The 20,182-nt window shown below is 39.9% G+C and overlaps 1 protein-coding gene and 1 long non-coding RNA gene across 33 annotated transcripts in view; one reads left to right on the plus strand and one right to left on the minus strand.

Moving 5' to 3' along the window:
- Positions 1–20,182, plus strand: part of CLASP1 (cytoplasmic linker associated protein 1) — a 272,813-nt gene that overhangs the window by 178,922 nt on the left and 73,709 nt on the right. For 13 of the 32 annotated variants that reach the window (XM_019837951.3, XM_019837954.3, XM_019837945.3 and 10 more), the window contains 5 exons: positions 5,047–5,151; positions 7,431–7,457; positions 8,772–8,939; positions 14,957–15,064; positions 19,763–19,825. In XM_019837951.3, the coding sequence (XP_019693510.1) occupies positions 5,047–5,151; positions 7,431–7,457; positions 8,772–8,939; positions 14,957–15,064; positions 19,763–19,825 (471 nt within the window). The remainder of the gene's footprint in view (positions 1–5,046; positions 5,152–7,430; positions 7,458–8,771; positions 8,940–14,956; positions 15,065–19,762; positions 19,826–20,182) is intronic. The other 19 variants (XM_045033627.1, XM_019837959.3, XM_045033626.1 and 16 more) reach the window with 4 other exon arrangements.
- On the minus strand, positions 6,378–8,592 carry LOC111561832. Its single transcript, XR_002744748.2, has 2 exons — positions 8,438–8,592; positions 6,378–6,692 (listed from the first exon to the last, which is right to left on the minus strand). It is a non-coding gene; the product is annotated as an uncharacterized LOC111561832 (long non-coding RNA).

The following is a 20,182-nucleotide window of genomic DNA, read 5'->3' on the forward strand; positions in this document are numbered from 1 at the left end:
GATCTATTAATAACGAACAGAAAATAAAGCAAAACCTTTACAAAGGTGGATTGCTATGTAATAAAAAACAAGTAAGTGGCAAACACGTAATTATCCTGTTTTTATGGGCCTAATAAAAATAGCCTACAAATATATAAAGAAAACATTTGCAAATTCTCCTTTGGAGCGAGCGATATGTAAAAATATAAATTTCTTTTTTTTATTTTTATTTTTTAAAGTTTTTTTTTCAACGTTTATTTATTTTTGGGACAGAGAGAGACAGAGCATGAACGGGGGAGGGGCAGAGAGAGAGGGAGACACAGAATCGGAAACAGGCTCCAGGCTCTGAGCCATCAGCCCAGAGCCCGACGCGGGGCTCGAACTCACGGACCGCGAGATCGTGACCTGGCTGAAGCCGGATGCTTAACCGACTGCGCCACCCAGGCGCCCCATAAATTTCTAATAGGTAATACATTTATGTGGTTCAAAACTCAGAAAATAGGAAGAGGTAAACAGTTAAAAGTCTCCCTCCCATCCTTTCATTTGCCTAGTTATCACGTCTTTCCCTTCAACCTAGTCTTACAGCTTGTAGTTTCATTTTTGTTGAGTTTCTTTGCATATAGAAGCAATACAAAAATCGTATTTTCTCCTTTTAAAACAAGAAAGGTAGCATATTTACTATTCTGCATTTTCACTTATGTATCTTCATATTAGAGAGGACTTTCCATATTAGAGAGGACCTCGTCATTCTTGATTACCACTGTACTGCATTCTGCTATTACCTTAACCAGCCAGTTCCCTATTGACCGACATTGGAGTTACCTCCAGACTTCTGCTATTACAAGTAACATTGCCATGAATAAACTTTTATATACATCCTTTTGCATGTTTGCAAGCATATTTGATAGGATTATTTGCTAAAAGTGGAATTACTGGATTAGGAAGCACATGCATTTGTAATTGTGATAGATATTGCCAAGTAATTTTCTGTAGGGGCCACATTAATTTCCACTCCTCAATGAAGGATAGTGCCTCTCTTTTTACACACCAGAATATTAGCATATTCTTAGATTTTTGCCAGTCTGATAGGTGATAAATGGCATTCTCAGTGTCATTTTAATTTTGTTTTCTTACGAGTGAGCCTGAACAATATTTCATACACTTAAGAGCCATTTCTATTGCCTGTTAACTGTCTGTTCCTAGACTTTGTCCATTCTATATTGGGTTGTGCCAGTGGTGTGCTGGAGCTGTCTTGAACTAGTTCATGACAGCTAATTGTTAAATTTTCAGGCATTTTGTAATCTGGTTGATTTCATGTCAGTAGCCTGAACTTGGCCTGGGAATATTGACACCAGGGAAATTGGAAAACACAAATCAGTGAGGAATCCTCTCCCACAGCCAATTGTTACACATTTACCAGCACACTGCTGGTTGGTGGACTTCTTACAACTTTTTATACGTTAAAGAAATTAACCCTTTGTAATATGAATTGCAAATAATTTTTCCCAATTTAACTTGCTCATCAATTTCTTCTTGTCATGTTGAGGTTTTACAAAATAAGTAGTCAGATTTACCTATCTTTGATTCTAATGGCTTTCATAGCTAGAATGGACTTTTCCACTGCAAATTACAAAGGATTTCTCCCATGTTTTCTTTTAGAACTTTTATGGTTTCATGTTTCACATTTTAATCTTAGGTTCATTTGCTGTTTTTCTTAGTGTAAAGAGTGAATGTGAAATATGGATCCAACTTATTTTTCCAAAGCAAAGCGTTAGCAAATAAGACCTAGTAATGTGTTTTTTTAAAGCAACATATTATGTTGAACTATGTCAGTCCTTACGGAATGAAGCAAAAGCAGTACTTGGAGGAATATTCATAGCCTTAAGGTTATATTCGAAGAGAGTGATTTAGGAGTTTCTTTCCAATTTGTTAGAAAAAGAACAGAATAAACCCAAAGGAGAGTAGGAAGGAAATAATAAAGATAAGAGTACAAGTTAATGAAATAGGAATTAAACATTCACTTGACAGGATAAAGAAATGCAAATTGTATGAGGCATTGGAGAATCACAGTCTTCCATAAATTCTGAGAAGAAAAAGTGGGAATACTTCTTCACTCATTTAATGCAGCCTTTAGTAATATACCAGAGAAGGTACAGTCAAGACATCTTGTGTATGTGAGTGTGTACATCGTGAGTGTGGGGGTTTAGCTCAGGTTTCAGAGCTTAGAAACTTCCTGATGGAGCTCAGCACATTTAGGAGAATCCTTTTATCTCAGAAGATGCAGGGAAAGCATAAAAAAAAAAAAAAAAAAAAAAATTTGGCAAATTCTTAGCAATTAGGAATAGAAAGGAGTTTTCTTAGCATGTTGAAATACCATACTTTTTGTGAAATTCCAGATTTTTTTTTTTTTTAATGTGGCTTAAAGGAACAAATCCTACCCATGTGGGCGTGGACTACATGTCCTAAGACAGCAGGATAAAGGCAGAGAAATGAAGGGGTAGAGTTTTAAGGGGAAAAAACTGAAGTCTTATTTGTAGATGGTGTTCTATTTAGATAACCCCAAATGATCTACGTACAAGTTAGTAGAATTAACACAAGTTTAGCAGGGTTCCCAGAATTAAGATCAAAATACAAAGATGAATTCATATTTGTCAAGAAGTTAGAAAATATAATAACATTTATGTGTCATCAAAATAAGGCACCTTTGAATAAGTCTGTAAAAATTGAGTAAGACTTTAAAGTGAAATAAGTAAAGAAAAAAAAAACATAGAAATATCAATATCATAAAGCTGTCTCCTTTCCTCCCCAAATTAACCTTGCATTCCACATAATGCCAGTTAAGATTTCAACAGAGGCCATTTTAACCTGTATCTTTATAAGCACTTGGAAGAGAGCAAAGGGCCTTAGGAAAAAGTGGGTTGATTTTCTCTGCCAATTAGCAAGATTTTTTTTTTTTTTTTAAAGCTAATACTAACATTGTGATGTTTACTGGTGTAGACACGCACATCAACGAGACAGACTAGAGAATTGAGAAACAAGTCCACACGTGTATTTTAAGTACTTGGTAAATGACAAAGACAGCTTTGTAGGTCAGTAAGAAAGGGGGTAAGAAAGTTCATTTGGACACTGGTTAGTAATATGGAAAAAATAAAGTGGATCTTTCCTGTACCTCCTACAGAAGAATCAATTCCATAAGTAACCTCACAAATAAAATGTTAAGTGAAACAGTAAGTTTTAGAAACATACATACCTTATGATATAATTAAAAGCATTTTAATGTATAAAATGATGCCATCTGTTGCTTGGTTATGCAACTAAATGTATTAAAAGTTTAAAGAAATGCTAGAGGATGATGAATGCTAGGTTTAGGATCAGGTTACCAAATGTTGGAAGAAGGTAGGGGGTACAGGGACACCAGCAAAGATTTATATGTTTTAAGCTGAATGGGTATGGATGTTCACTTAAAATATGTTTTTGTGACCTAAATATTTTGTGGTAAATTTGAAATAGGAAGTGAGATTCAGTTGGTTTTCATGTTGACTTTGCCTTGGTGACCACCTTGATTCAGTGTGGTTACTTCCTCACTCAGGTTGGCCAGCCAGTTGGCCAGGCAGGCACAGGTAGCTAAACTAGTGGTGTGACCTTAGACAAATTAATTAATCCCCATTTCTCGGTTTCCTCATCTGTAAAATGGGAATAATGATATGTTCTTATGAGGATTCCGAGTTCACATACATACAGCTCTTAATATAATACCATATAATAGCTGTTAGTACAGTTTCTAGAATTTGTGTGTTTTTACTTAAACTGCTGTTAAAAGCCATGGATTCCTTCTAGTTTCAATTTTTTTTTTCTTAATGTAGTACTTTTATTGCTCCTCCCCTCCCTTCTTGAACCTTGTTCAAGCCTTGGGGTTTGTTTTTCTGGATTACTGTTCTGCAAGCTTTCTCCGATGATGAGGTAGAAGTGGTTTTGAACAATGTAAGATGCCAACGTGAGTTCCATTGGTTTGTATTTTCCGTATCAGACTGCTGTTCTTTTTTTTATTTATGTTTATTTTATTTTATTTTTTTTAATTTACATACAAGCATATAGCGCAACGATGATTTCAGGAGTAGTTTCCTTAATGCCCCTTACCCATGTAGCCCACACTCTCTCCCACAGTCCCTCCAGCAACCCTCTGTTCTCCATATTTTAATAGTCAGACTGCTGTTCTGATTGAATTACGCCAGGAGAGACATTTTCTGTCTCCTCTGAAACCAAAGAAACCCTGAATTTCAAAAAGTTTAATCTCTAATCATACTAGTCTGATCATCAATGATTTTGCATTTCTGAATTCATTTTTGTTTTTATGGTTTCATCGTTTAATAGTGGGAGTTAACAGATTGCTTTACTTACAATAGCAAATTTTTTTCATACCTGCCTATGACATTGCGTTATTTTTAGGTGGTTGTTTCTCTAGGTACTCCTAATGTTGATTCTGCCTTCTTCATCTTTTGCAGCCTAGAAACTTGTTGGCATACATGCTTTAAAATAGAAGTTTATTGCTACCTGTCAAAACCTATTTATTCTCCAGGGTACTGTAGCTTTTGTTGCTTGCTGAGTTTTAAGGGTTTTTTTGGTGTGTGTGTGTGTTTGCATTTATTCTTTTTTCTGTAGTATTTTTCTTAAGATGACTGCTCATATTTTCTGCTTTTGGAAATTTGACAGGTTTGTAGATGATAAACTAGAAAATGTCATACGTAAAAAATTGGGGGAAAAATCCTCAAATAGCTGTCATCTCCTCATCTGAAAATATAATATGCTAGAATAACAAAAACAGAAGCACCTTCTGGGTTCATGACTTACTCTCAGGAGTAACTAACATATCTGTAGAACTTCTGGGTGCCGGTCAAATACACGGGCGTGCACACAGGGCAATGGGTGAGGACCGCTCGTGAGGAAGACCCGCGCCCCCTGTAGGTGGCCCCGTCGGTGCCTCTTGTTCGTGGTGTGGGTTGCGTTCTTGAGTAGGTCACACTGATTGAAAACATTATGGAAACCCCGTTTTTGCTGCACATCCTCCAGGTCGGATCCGCACGAGACGGCAGAGCTCCGGGAGTGCCACCAGTGTCGCCACCACGCCTGATAACCGAGGCCGCAGTCGCGCCAAAGTCGTTTCACAGTCCCAGCGTAAGAAGTATATTTTATACTCTCTGTTGTGTCAGTTTTGTTCAATCAGCTCACTCTACAGTTGAAAGATTTATAATATTTTCAGTACTTCAGGAGAAAACCACATCTGTGTGGCTGTAAGATACCGTGAGTAGTCTTGATGTTCGTTGAGTAAGCTCACAAAATGGAGTATTCAAGTGTACTTTTGTCTCCTTGCCAGGTGATTTAAATTTTGTATTATTAAGCATTAATGATTAAAATGTGGTTTCTCTGCCTTTCCTCAAGCATCTCAAATTGAGATAAATCTGGGCTATGACCCATTTTACTGTCGATAAGGACTCCCTCTGATATAATTTAAGAGCAGTACCTGGGGATTATTTTAATGTGGAGTTCTGTTTCGAGTGGCAATAAGCAAATCCATTAACAGCTGTCCCCTTTAACCCTCTGTTCTAACATTTGCAGCCTGCTCCTCTCTTCCTGCCAGCGTAGGCCCCGCTTTGCCCAGCTACCCTCGCTTCCGTTACTGCGTGTCTGTACCTGTCGAGTCACTTGGCTTGCTAGCATCAGCCACGAAAGCAGCCGTAGATGGAAGGAATGTATTCAGATCGCTCTTAGGAACCACCCTGGTGTCTCACTCCCCAGCCACACTTGGCTTTTGAGTCTCCCACTCCCTCTGTGCGCGTGTAGAGTAGTGCTGGGGGTCCGAGTTCTCCTGGGCAGGATGAGTGTGGCCGAGAAAGGCTCTCCTTCCCCGGGAGCTACACACAGGCCCTCAGCACAGCACTCTCTAGTAGATGTGTGTCTGCTTCCTTCATGGCCCGAGGAGCCGTCTGGTTTGTGTCAAGAATATTCCATCTGTGGCCAAACCTTAGGTTCTCCTTAGTATTTAGAATGCCTTTCTCAGCTCCTTGTGAATACTCCCATGTCCCTCTGGTAACTCCAGGCCTCATGTTAAACAAGCGTATCTCCTTTCTGAAAAGAAAAGTAGAATGTCAGTCATACATTCCTGCCAGGATTGTCTGAAGCAGAAGCCCACGCGTCTAGCGTATCACAACATACAACACGACACGGATTGTACAGCTGTGGCCCAGCAGCTTCTACGTTGGGAACAATATCCAGGCTCTGGTTATTCTCTTGAACCCTAGCGATGCCTGGAGTCACAGATGGATCTGATACTCTGGTCATGAGTCAGGTCTTCTTGCAGAGAAATTTTTCTTGACAAAAGATACTCAAGACTCCATATTGAGTTAGTATGTTAAGATTGAATTTAATAAAAAATGTTCTTTAGCTGTGAAGTGTTATTTCCTTTCTTGGAGTGAGGTTGGATAGTACTTTACAGTTCTCGGTGTCTGCTATTTATTGCCATTGGCCTCTGCAGGGATTCCTGCCCCTAGCCTGGCTCCTCTGCTTAGCAGGTGGTGAAGATGACGTTCTTGCAGAGGAATTTTCTATAGTCGCGATGATTAGAGCTTCCGTTCCTCAGTCTTATAGAAATACTGCACTCTGTCTTGGGGCTCCACTTTAAAAGTCTTCAGTTTCATTTTACTCACCGAATTCCCCTCCTAGGAAGGGAGACAACACCAGCAAATGATCAAGGCTGGACCTCAAGCTTAGTCATATAAATTAAGTATTTTTTAAACAGTTATTTTAATAGGAAGTAAATATGAGCATATTTATATGTTTTACAAATGTAGGTATACTTAGCATTCATAGTGCCAGTAGAGTACTAAGTAGATTTCGTTAACATTAGATTTAGGGCCCTTAAGAGTTAACAAGCATATATTAAATATTTGAGGACTTAAATATGTGAAAATTAATGTTTTAATATTTGAGGATTTGGCATAGGACATTCAGGTGAAACTAGTTAATAGCAGTTTCTTTGAATTCATTGAAGTTTACTGAGCACTTCCTAGGTAGTAAGCAGCACCACTTAAGGCAGCAGTAACACATAAACGAGTAGGATGCGGTCACTTCTCTCGGTTGCTCAGAACTAGAGAGTATAGATGTGCTTCTGGAGGGCAAGACACTTGTCTTCTCTGCATCTCCTGCACCTGACACATGTAGGTTCCTAAGTGTTACATGGACAGACCTGAAGTCAGTGCCAATAGAGTATGATATGAGTAAAATCAACATAAGTACAAAAGTGGACAAAAAGGAAAGAGACCTAGAAGAAATAGCTAATTTGTTAATGTGTTTGTGAACAAAGACATCTGTGTTGTGTTGCATGCTGACCTTCTGTATTGTGCTATTGTCTTTTAATCCACTTTTTGCCTGTCCTTTGGTCTGCTCTCATAATCAAGGATCCAGATCTGCTAATCCTGCTGGTGGTAAGCCGTTTCTCTTCTTGCTTTTTTTTTTTTTAGTGTTTTCCCTCACCCCATGTTCCTTGCACAATGTTAATTTCTCTCCCTATTATGAGCTTAATCTTTCTGCATTTTTTTTCTGTTATGTTCAAATTCTAGTGTTTAAAATGGATTTTTCTCTTTTTACACAGTTTAATAATTCATTTGTGTGCTCAAAGTTTATGGGCAAGATTATTAAGTCCTAAGACAGGTTCTTCGTGGTGATGCATACTGGTGATTTTTATAATGAATTTCACTTTAAATTGTAGCTAAGTCATTATAAAGTCCTAATTTTATGATTCGTCACCTTAGTGATTCATTTGAATGATGGAGTGTTTGTGTGTTTAATTTCCAGGTTGTGTTCCTTTAAAGGTTTTTATTAGTTACTAGGTTCAGTAGTTAGTATCTTTCTTAGAGGTACATTAATAATCATGGTCTTCTTAATTTCTCCCTATATTTTTATCAGTTTTATGTTTTATATTTCAAAGCTACGTTATTTGGAACATAAGGGTTTATGACAATTATATCTTTATGGACAGTTATTCTTTTATCAATATGAAATATCCTTTGTCCTTTTTTAATGCTGTCTTATTCTGTTTTGTTGTTTTGTATTAGGTATGTTGTTTCTTTCTTACTAACAGTATGTAGTTGAATTTCATTTTATTTTTTAAACCAATCCAAGAATCGCTGTTATTTTAAGAGATTAATTTAGTCCAGCCACATTTATTATGATTACTGACATGCTTGAGTTTATTCTTACCATTTTATTTGTGATTTTTATTTATTATTTTTTTTTTAGTTGCCTCTTCTTCATGCCCTCTTTTCTTCCATTTATTAAGTTAGTGGGGTGTTCTTGGGTCTGTTTTCTTAATGTTTAGGAAGTTTCTATTGTAATTCTCGCAATTATACTTAAAATTTTCAGCATATCAACTCTTAACAGAATAAAAAAGCAAAACAGTAAACACCTTTGTGATTGTTTGTAGAAACTTGCTGTGGAACGGGGAGCTGTTTATACTTAGTCCACTGTTTTGAATCAGAAATCTTGCTGTCATTTTCGTAGAACTCTGCCAGTAATTCTTCTTTGTGGATACTTTCTCTTATGTTATTTGAAGCTCTTTTATGCTCCTGTATTTAAAAAAAAAAAAAATCAGTACTGCTACCCACAAGAAAGCCATTTTTATATGAAATTCTTAGTATTTGATCCAAATTAATGTGTAAGCTGACTTCTGAAATTGTAATATTATAGTTGTATTCCCTGATTTACATCCATTTTTCAGTTTTGTTTTGTTTCATTTTTAGCTGGCAGCCGGTCAAGTTCCCCAGGAAAATTGTTGGGAAGTAGTTATGGTGGCCTTGCCGGGGGTTCCTCAAGAGGCCCCCCCGTGACTCCCTCTTCAGAGAAACGAAGCAAGATCCCCAGGAGTCAGGGATGTAGCCGAGAAACCAGTCCAAACCGGATAGGATTAGGTAAGGATCCTCAAAGACCTTGAAATATCATTCCTAACTTGGTGGTAATTTTTATTATAATCTAATGGCTTTGTCTAGTGTTGGAAGTAGAGATTTACTTTTGAACTGGGGGTGTCACTTTGCCTGTGTTAAAAAGACATTCTGATTTGCGCTTTTTACAGATTATGGCCTGTTCAGGTTTGAGTTACAACTAAAAAATACATGGGCCTCACCATTCAGATTGACGGGAAAGAATTAGATCCCTCTGGGCTTTTGTACCTGAGAGCTCTCACAGAATGTTAGAACTGGGGGAGTGGGCAGGATTGTTCTCTTCATAGTTAGCAGCATTGTTGCTTTTCATCCTTTTTTTCATGGATTAGCACTAAGTCTCCATTAATCTGTGTATGTTTTCAAAAGCAATTTGTAGGGTCCACATTTATTTTGATTTTGATCTTCTCTAACCTGTTTGGTGGAACTTATGGTCAAAAGAACATGAGTAGTTACTTTTGACACAGTATTGTTCGAACATGAAACCTAGGAATAAATTAAAGTCAAATATATGATACTTCCGTGTTACAGTATTTAGTTTCTCTGTGACAATGAGTAGAATTACGTGAATTACTCTCAGCAGCTTAGAGACCTGTTATTCTATTCAAATCTAAATTATACACCACCTATTTAGTACTAAGAAGTCTTTTGTAATATATTATGAGAAATCTATGTTCATACTCTTTCTTATATTTCTACCTGCTTTCTAAGGATAAAAATCTATTAATGTGAAATCAGAGTACTGCTGTATTCTTAAGTCCTGTCGGCTTCTTGTTCTCATTTATTTATTCATCAGCAACTTTCACGTGAACGTTTCCTGTGATGCACCAGGCACTTTATTACTCCTTAGGATCAGAAGATAAAATAGATGTAGCTTCTGACTTCAAAGAACTTGGGGTCCTAAGGGTGGAAACGTGAGAGACAGTACAGTAGATACTGTGACATAGTGCTCTGGGGCCACAGAAACGGAGTGCCCTTGTCTGCCCCACTTCTCCCAGATTGCCTGCTAGGAGAGGCTTCCCAGAATAGGTCATTTTGATGGTGAGTAAGGTAAGATTAGGCGGGGGACAGAGATGAGGAGAATGGTGTTCTAGGGCAGACAGGAGCGTGTGCCGGAACAGTGAGATGGGAGGGAGCCTAATGGGCTGTGAGAGGCACAGGCCGTTCATTTGGCTACAGCAAAGGGAGTTGGTCAGGGTGAGTGCAAGAGGAGGGCAGGTGGGCTGGGAGGGTCCAGCTCATGAAAGTCCTTACAGGCCGCCTGAGCTACAAGAAGGCAGGGGCACATATTTAAGAAGTGGAATGGGTAGGAGTTGGTTTGCCTAACATTTCCAAAGCAAATTTGAAACGTATTCAAGCAGTGTTTTTGTTAATTGTACATGATCTCAGCTTTCTGTTGGGTGTTCCATAGCATGGTCCCTGAGCTGACAAATTATTTGGATCCAGTGATTACAAGTTACATGGATACAACCAGAGAAAATATGACTGGAATGTCTAAATTTCAGATTTGAGGCTGTAACGTGTATGTTTGGATCTAGTTTTGTTTGGAAAATGCATTTGATTTCATACCTGGTGGTGAGGTTTTGGCTGTCCTTTTTCAGTAGTTAATTAAATGTATGGAATGTCTCTTGGCAATCCAGAGTAGTTTCATCCTTTTAAAAATTCTTTGCTTTTTCGGGATTTTACTTTTCATATTATTAAAGGTGCCATTTTTACCTTCTTCCTGAAATTGGGAAAGAAACCACCCTAGGTTGTCTGACATAACTCTAGGACCTGGTATTTCATGGTTTTAACTATGAATTTTGTGTTATGGATAGTTGAAAAGACAACACTTAATAAGCATTTACAAGAGGTACTGGGAAACATCATCCATTAGTAAAAACTGAATAGGAACCTATTTTCTTCTGAAGAGTTCTTTTTTGAAATAATATTTTGAAGAAAGTTCTCACCTTGATGCCCATTAAGGGGGAGTAGTTATGTGTAAAGCTTAGAGGTCATATATGTCATTCTGACTTAAAAAGGTATTTTATTTAAATTTCTGTACATGGTGAGAACATACATAGATACAAAGGTAGATAAATGAGTAAATCTTTCCACTTCTTCCTATAGTACTGCTGAGAGATTCCATTTTATACGGTGTCGCATATATTAGTATCTTTAGCAGTAGATTGTCCACTCTTGTGATCATTTAGTCAGTAGTGGGTGTATGCCTATGTGTCTATAAACATTTGGTTCATTGTATAGCAACTTTAAATAGAAATACTTAGAGAAAAAGGGTAAGCAACTTTTAAGAGTATTTCCTTTTGTGCCCAAACCAACTAATAGTTTTAATAATTGCTAAACTAGGCTTGGAATTTGCACTGAGAATTAATTCTACAGATTATCTACAAATTATGTTTGGTTTAGCTATGCTTCATCTGTGGTAAAAATGACACCAAATATCTTCTTCTTCAGCATGTAAGGTTTCTTAAGCAAAACAGGATGTAATTCCTGTTATATAACCAAGAAACAGAATAAAACCCTGCTGCTCTCTTTTTTCTTGGCAATTTATTCCTTCACAAACTGTTCAGCCAAATAGAATAGATTATAAATTGTTTCATTTTGGAGTTTTACTCCGTTTTTGATGGATAATAAAGTTGTACAATGGAGTGCCTGAGTGGCTCAGTCAGTTAAGCGTCCGACTTCGGCGCAGGTCATGATCTCACAGTTCGTGAGCTTGAGCCCCATGTCGGGCTCTGGGCTGCCAGCTCAGAGCCTGGAGCCTGCTTCAGATTCTGTGTGTCCCTCTGTCTGCCCCTCCGCTGCTTGTACTCTGTCTCTCGCATTGTCTCAAAAATAAATAAACATTAAAAAAATTTTTTTAATAATAAAGTCGTACAAATAGGTAACATCTATAGCAATTATATTTTGGAAGCTTAGTTTCCTTCCACTCATGTCTTGAGAAGGCAATAAAAACTTTTGATTGTTGGTAGCTTACATCCTGTGGCTATACATTTAAAATGTTTTCAGATTTTCTGGTTAAAAATATTTTGAAAACAAAAATTTACAGGTGTCAGTGTCCCCTGTTAAATTAGACTCCTGTGTGCAAGACCAAAACATGAAAATAACAGACTATAGACGTACTTCAGGGTAGTTCTCATTATTCCTCTTGGACTTTTGCTTTTGATGGGAGTTCAGGTAGGACTCATCTCTGCCTTAAAGGGCAGAAGTCAGGATTCCCTGAAAACTCTACAGAAGTATACTGTCTCTTAAGAAATGAAAGCCCATCAAATGGGTTTTCAAGGCTTCCTGGCCTTTCCTGTAAGCACAGCACCACAGAACCACCTATGAATACTGCTTCCAGAAAGTCACACAGCAAGCGTCTCTTCATCGTCTCTCCCTCTTCTGTTATGCCTTCACATCACATATTCTCCCAGAGAACAGTTTTGGCACTCCCTAATGAGGTTAATTTGGTATGTTGTTTTTTAGCTTTGACCACCTAGTTAATTGACTTTATAAAAATCATTTATGGATATACTTCTTAAAATCCTCCGTGTAGAGTGGTCTTTGGAAATGGTATTAGAAGTAGGCGTTACTCCTCTCGTGTTTTAAGTTACCCAGCATTTGAACTATTGCTGTCATCACTGATACCCGTTAATGACGCATGGGGCAACTGTGGGCAGATGTTTAGAAAATTGTAAACAGAATTCTCTCTATATATGTTACTACTAGCCTATGTTGAAGAAGCCAGTCAGCACGAATGGGTGACTTAACTTTCTCTGGCTGAAATAGTAAGAGGGTAAACCTTGTTAAGAATTATGCAGATTATTGTTTCTGAGCATGTCCGCTTATCCCTTTTCATGCTCTTTTTTGCCTTCACAAAGCAGGCTCAGCCTGGGAGAGAGCAGGGATTTCCCATTGTTCTAGCATGTGCATTAATTGAAGGAAGGGAGTGGAAGCAGAGTAACAAGTAATCAGTCAAGAACCATAAGAAAATGCTCAACTTAAGTGTGTGCATGTGTGAAACACCATCAGGACTGTTTTTATTGGTTTTGATTATTTGTTTTGGAGTGGGTGGTGGAATAAGATAAGATTTTCGTTATGCCTTTCAGCAAGGAACTCGGAGGTGCTCATGTAGGTACCTTATGTCACAGTACCCTTCTCATTTAATTGATTGGGTTCTTTCTTCACCATTCCTAGGGGGGGTGGCTGAGACAGGAGAGGCAAAGTGGCTGGACCAGGGAGGTCATTTCACAAATTGGATGTGGTATTGATCCTCTTAGTGATAAGCAACATTTCTTCATAGGTTCTAGGCAACTTCCCGTGTGTTGGTATCAGTGGGTGCTCCCTCGTTTTTTGAGGCTTTTAACATTCAGGCCATGTGCCTTTGCCTTCATCACAGGAGCTGGTTTAGAATTATCAGGAAGAATCTGTTGATCAAATAGTCACTGCTACTTTGAGTGCCTCCACGTCACTGTGGCAAAATGAAGGAGAATGTAGGAAGCACTGGCGAGTCCCAATGAGGCCCGTCTTGACGGATTTGCTCAGATTGCACTCCTGCGCTTGAGTTTTTCCTTGCTTGCCAGTGCAGACCAAGCGTTGGGACGTCTGTCACATAACTGTAGGGTCTGATTCAACTCTAGCACTGAACAGAGACCACAGTGGGGAGCTGGTTTGGTTTCTCACTTCCGTGTTCTCCTTTGTCAAGGAATTTAATGATTCTGGTTTGTAAGACGTTCTTGTTCCGGTTTGCTCATGTAGTAAATCCACCTTGGCTCTGAAATCATAGGCCATACTCATTACGATGTAATCAACATGGCTGGTTTTACATCAGTGAATCAAGTTTATTTTTTCCAAAGTTTTCAGGAAGACATTTCTGTCCAGCCCAGAATTGTAGACCCACTCAAGATGGACATATTTATTGTCCCCACATTCAGTATGCAGGATCATTTCTGAGTATTTTGCCAGTTGTGTCTTTGTTCCTCAAATTAAATTAAAAACCAAAAACATCCTGGTCTTCTCTGAGCTTTACCGCCCAGTTATGTTAGACCTTCAGTTGTTCATATGACTCTCTTCTCAGCATTTTATAACATGACAATACAGTCATTGTTAATCCATTATCTACAGATGATTTTATTGCAGTATAACGAATGAGTATAATAAAATTATCCGTGGATAATCATACAGTAATTGGCTGTTCTTAGGTCAGTGGGGGGATCTTTTAGCACGAATACTGGGATTGTAGTTCACATGCTGTCGACTCATGTGTAAGGCGTGCCGGATAAGAGTGCTTGAGTAGGGGACCACAGGCAAACCTGTTTGGGTTCCCATAGAAAAAGCAGAGATTAAATGTTGGGACCAGTAAATAAAGGGATAGCAATCCCAACCCTTTGTTTATGCTGGTTTAGGTAATTAAGTATGTTGGAAGCATCTAGATACTTACTTGGAGTGGGCAGGTTCTCCAGCTGAGTCAGTCCTTAGGACTTCTCTTTGTAAAGAAGCCCAGGCTAGAAAGATGAGCCCCCTTCCTTTTAATTAGGTAAGTTCATGTATTTCAGTGACCAGAGCCTTTATTCTGCTTTTTAACCCAAAGTAAATTATCTTTCTAACAACAGAGCGTATATGAAAATGGCTTTAGTCTTTTATCATCTTGATGAGAAGTTGGCTAAAGCTGTAAAAAATGATCATTTTCTGAAACGCTTTTGACCTTGTATTTCCTGATTGTTCTTTGGAAAGCTTTCTTTTCATTTCTTACACTTAGGTGTTATTTCACCTCCATAAAAAACCCCACAGCTTTCCGAAGCATTGAGCATAATCGAGTTTTTACACAGACCCTCTCCTGTTGTCAGCACGCGAGTCAGTGAGGCCTCAGCGGGGAGCGTCCTCACGACGAACCCCCGGCGCGGGCAATGTCATGATTACGTTAACGGAATGTAACTGACGTTTTGTGAGTTTTTCTGTCTTCATTAAACTTCTTCACCTTCTCTGAAACCCCTCATGCTGCACACTAGCACGGAGCAGCCGTATCCCTCGACCCAGCATGAGTCAGGGGTGCAGCCGCAATACCAGCTGTGAGAGCAGCCGCGATACGAGCCCCGCTCGGGGCTTTCCTCCACTCGGTGAGTACACGTAGGCGCTGGCTCTCAGAGCAGAGTTCCTTGCCCTGCTCCCAATGCTTGTCCCACACACTGCGAGGCGGAATGACCTGCTGTCCTTCCTCTCCTGTCCTTGTGGTCCTTTCTTCTTTCTTTCCTCCTCCCTAGTTACCCTCTGTTGCCCCCCTCTGCATGCTTGAATTTTGGCAGTTTCCAGTTTTTATATATGGGAGGAAAAAAACACCACTTCACTCTGTACTGTTGCCATTTGTGACCACCTGCCAGCATCCAGGTTGGCAGACAGGCAAGCCCGTCTTGTGGTCACTTCTAACCTAAGGGGACGCTCAGCCAAAGTCAATTGCTTCTTAACAGTAGAGCTAATCCAAAATTTATCCTCTGTCATTGAATTTCGACAGTTTGTGTTTAATTTCACCAAAGGTCAGGACACATGTGATTCAGTTCAAAGACGGAAAAAAATTAAAATCATGAGAATGTCTAGGAGATGAAATGTGCTCAGTTTAGGGCTGATAATATTAATCTAAAAAGCCTTGTGGCAGAAGGTACTATCCATGCCTTGGCTAAGCGAGTCATTTCAGTGCTTTCTTTAAAGCAAGCCCACAGTAGCTTTTTGATAAACTGCTTATGTGTACAGCACAGTGTACGACTTTACAACGTTTATTGTTAATCAGAGATTTTCATTCTTCCTGGGCTCAATAGGCTATGCAATGTCTGTGACCTGATGCCAGCCCAGGGCAGGAATTTACAACAGTTGGTCGCCATAAGGTGGTTGTCAGTACCTTATCTCGGGTCACGAGCCACGTGCCGGTTTGGGGCTGCTTATCCACAACGCTCCGTCTCTCTTACAGCCAGAATTTGTATTTTCACAGTTTTTAGGATTCGAGAAAAACAGACAAAAGAGAAACATATTTCCTTTATGAAATACTGTGTTTGCCTTTTCTTTTCAGGCTCAGTAGTCTAAAATGGACATATATTTTTACCTAGTGCAAATTATTAATCCCCCAAGACCTCTAGAAAGAGCACATACGTTTGCAAAAAAAAACATTTTGTATTCTCCAGTAACTGTGTTTCAGTTCTTCGCCACATTAATTGCTGTAAAGCTGTATATTTTCCTCCTGATAAGCATGACAGGTGGAAATTATAAGATTAGGCCTAGGCCTGACGTTGTTATATGGAATTGTGGACTGCAGCAGTCTGTTATCTTGACTCTAATTATGTAACATTAGACATTAGGTCTTTCAGATGTAAAAAATGTCACTCCAGAAGCTGGATGATAGATCGAAAGCACACAGTCTTAATATTTGCCTCGTTCTTCTCCTGATGTCATACACTTCTTTCTAATATCCTTTTATCCCATCAGTAGCAATAATACTTCCTTATGACCCATTGTCCTTTATGAACTTAAAGCCAGGCCACATGGGTCACTTGACTTAGTGAGAAGATGCCTTTGTGAGATAGTCTACCTGATTAGCATGAGATCCCAAGTGGAGCGACTCACCTTGAACACACCAGCTACTCCACAGCGATCTGAAGCAGCAGAGCAGAATTCTCAACAAATCAGGGGCAGCAGTGATGATTTTTTTTCTGAATGAACTGGTGATTTTTCCTTTTAAGTTAAGGCTGTATATCTCTGCGTCCTTGCTGACTATTTGGCCTTCTAAACAACCTGTTCTATAAGTGGACAATTCAATCTGCTTATTGGTTATTCGGTCTCTTAGAGGCAGTTCCGTGTTTTTCTTTCCTATATGCACTGGTATTTGTGTTACTGTCCACGGAAGCAGCCTTTGTAATCCAGGATGTGGTCAGTGGACCAGGCAAGGTGTGCTGAATTCTTGAGTTCCTAATTGAACCCTGAGTACTTGAGTGATCCAGTCTGGTTTTCACTTTCTTTGGTGAAATTGATCTGCGTAAGGGTGTTGGTGATAACCCAGAATGCTGAAATGTGCAGTCGCTCCTACCAGGACAGAAGATGTGGATGAGGCGTTTCCCTTTCCTGACAAACTAGCATCAGCACGTGCTTTCTGTTGGTCAGGGCAGAGTTAACATCTTGTCAGCTGAGTTTGTAGGCATGCCCTCTTTTCCTCCTTGGGGTAAATCTGTCTGTAAAACTTTTACCCAGCAAGAACAAGAGCGGTCCTCGTGTGCACGGCCCCCCATCTGAGCAGGTACCTGTTCACACTCTTGGACGGGTGTTACCATTATCCCTTTTTTATGAATGACAGAACAGAGACTGAGGGAGAGTAAGCCAGCTGTCCAGGTCACACAGCTAAATGGTGGAGCTAGGTTTTGAATCCAGTCTGACTTCAAAGCTTGGCTGCTCCCTTGCCTCATTTGAAAGTTCTGATAATTTAGCGTCTTTCATTTGTTCCTCGGAAGTGTATTAAATACTTTCTCTCCAGGCTTAAGCACAGAGAAAGTGTCTGGTAATGTTTCTCAATTACGATTTCCAGGTTTGGAGTTAAGCCATGGGAATTCATAGCTCAGTCCCTGAAGGTGGTGTCCAGGGGAGCTCACTGTGCCCTTTAGACAATATGAAGTTTCCTTCTTATTCACGGTAATAATTGTTTCCCACCCTCTCTGTAAATTAGTGAGATTTTTGTGTTAGTGCCCCTTTGGGTCAGTTTATATAGCCAGGTTTTGTTTAAAAAAAGGTCGGTGGGGGGGTGTGTGTGAAAATAATTACATTTTGGTGATTATATACTGGTTTTAAGTTTGCTTTTTTTTGTTACAAAGTTATCTTGGACCATTTTAATAAGGATGTTTATATGGTTACAGTGACAATATCAAAATGAAAGTAAGGGCTCAGCTGTAAATCAGGCTCTGATTGTAAGAGGGTCCACCTCGGATTCCATTGTTGGGTGTTCACTTGAGAACAAAGGATTCATTCCATGACAGATTTACTGTAGAATAGCCTGTTGAAACAGAACCAAAGGATGACTTTCTAAGCAACCTTCAGGCATTGCTTAAAAGGTATTTCCAGTTTAAACTACCAGGATATGGCACTGATATGTTGCACAGTAAATGGTATGCTTCAGTCTTAAAAAGTATTTTGCCAGTTTGTTTGTTTAAGGAAAGTGATTATTTTATATCTGTTTTAGAGATTGCCAATTTATTTTTGTGCATCCTGAGGAATTAGAAATTCTCTTTTTGTGAGCTGGTAGAAATTTGTCCTTATCCACGAGGTAGCCTTTGCTATTTGATACCACTCGTGCCACTTATGAAGATACGTGCATTTTCATCAAGTGACATGAGCTTAAAAAAAAATTATGGGGGCGCCTGGCTGGCTCAGTCGGTAGAGCATGTGACACAATCTCGGGGTCGTGAGTTTGATCCCTGTGTTGGGTGTGGAGAAAAAAATTTTTTTTTTAATTCTGTCCAAGAGTTTGAGGTTTTGGTATTTTACAACGAGACGGAAGTGTTCACGTGCACAGGATACTGCACTCTGTTAGCATAGGTGAGAAGTGGTAGCACTGCTGGGTAGTACTTTGTTTGTCAAGCCTGGGAATTTCTCATGATGCAACCCCGGGTTCCTTTCAGAGTAAGGAGTGTAAGCGTGTTATCTCTTGGGGTTTTTTCCCTGAGGTAAGGAACCATATACTGCATGGCACTCTGCTCCAGAAATTGGTGATTCAAACCAAGTCAGTTTCATGGTTATTTCTGAGAGTTATTCTCTCTACGTGAAGACGGAGCTGAGCATGTAATTCCTCCAATTGCTGAATTAATTCGCTCGTGAATATCTGCTAATCAAGTGATATTTAACGTAGACATGTAAGTCGCAGTTTACTCGTAACCATCACTGCCACCGCCAGCCCCAGCAGCGTACCGGCCCCCACTGCTACTGCTACCACCATTTTACTCAGTGCCCGGCACTGCCTTAAGTGCCTTATATAAGATCTCTCGCACCCGTCTCTACTCCCAAGAGGTACGTACCCTTTTTAGCACATTTCCAGATGCGGAAGCTGAGACACAGAGATGTAGAGCTTCGCCCAAGGTCGTCCCGCTGGTTGTGACCAAAGCAGGACTCGCCCCCGGCTGTCACGCGGAGCTGGTGCGGGGTTAGCCAGAGCACTGCCAATGCCTCGCCAAGAAAGCTCCTTAAACCCGTTCCGACTAAATTCCCAACAGTGAAACGACAAGTTCGTTAATCGTTAGGATTTTCGTGCAGAAAAACAGCAAAAATTGGGGGAACACAGGATTTCATTTGTTGAGCCCCCTCTCTTGTGACTTCCTTCCATTTCTGTTCAAATAACGTTATGAACCTTTATGCTTTTGTGTTTGGTGCATGGTCGCATATGCATCATGTACCGATGAGGCATCTTGTGAGCTGAGTAAATAATCCATTCTCCTGATGCTCCACCGGGTATAGACGGTGCTCTGTGACTCCTGACATCCTTCATGTTGCATACTTCCATAACGGCTGACTGAGGCTTCGCGGTGCGAATATAAACGTAGAGTCTGAGCTTAGGCACCGCAGACAGTGCCTTCGTTGTGCCTGTGTGTGTAACAGCCGTGTGAGAGCCAGCAGGCTGCCGCGGAGCTTGGGGATCGGCACTTGCTATCCATTCATCTCCAGCGCCATTTCCGTTCATGAGAAAACATGGCCTTGTTGGGAGCAGTCCCTGCGTTTCCTTCAGACTGTGGCATTTTCTGTGTCGGGTACTCGTGTGTTAATCCTGTGGGTGTTGCCGTTCCTTTTACCTGCAGCCTCTCGACGTCATTCCAGGTCCACTAGTGCCCTCTCCACTGCTGAGTCTGTTGGGCAGTCAGGTGAACAAGTGCTAACTGCATGATTCGGCTTCTTCATACGTCCCGTCTCACGCTCATTCTAGCATTTGTTTCCGTCAGTGTCGCCTAGCACTTGGCATGTATGCACTTCATGTTTGTTTTCCCCAGTGTGCTTTGGTTTTTTTCCGTTGTTGAATGTTTATGGTTCTGTTAATAGGCCGTAGATGCTTTATCGCCTGTTTGACAACATCATCTCTCCAGTGCTCATGTTTATGTGAAAACAAAACAGAAACACGGGGAAGGGCTTCTTCCCCCTCTTTTTAGTCCCTCCCTCAGGAGAACAAGCACCCAAAATAGGTATCATGAAAAGTCCCTTTGGGGAAATAGGGTATGGGTGTC

The sequence above is a fragment of the Felis catus genome, chromosome C1, assembly GCF_018350175.1.
Source record: "Felis catus isolate Fca126 chromosome C1, F.catus_Fca126_mat1.0, whole genome shotgun sequence".
Classification (NCBI taxonomy): domain Eukaryota; kingdom Metazoa; phylum Chordata; class Mammalia; order Carnivora; family Felidae; genus Felis; species Felis catus.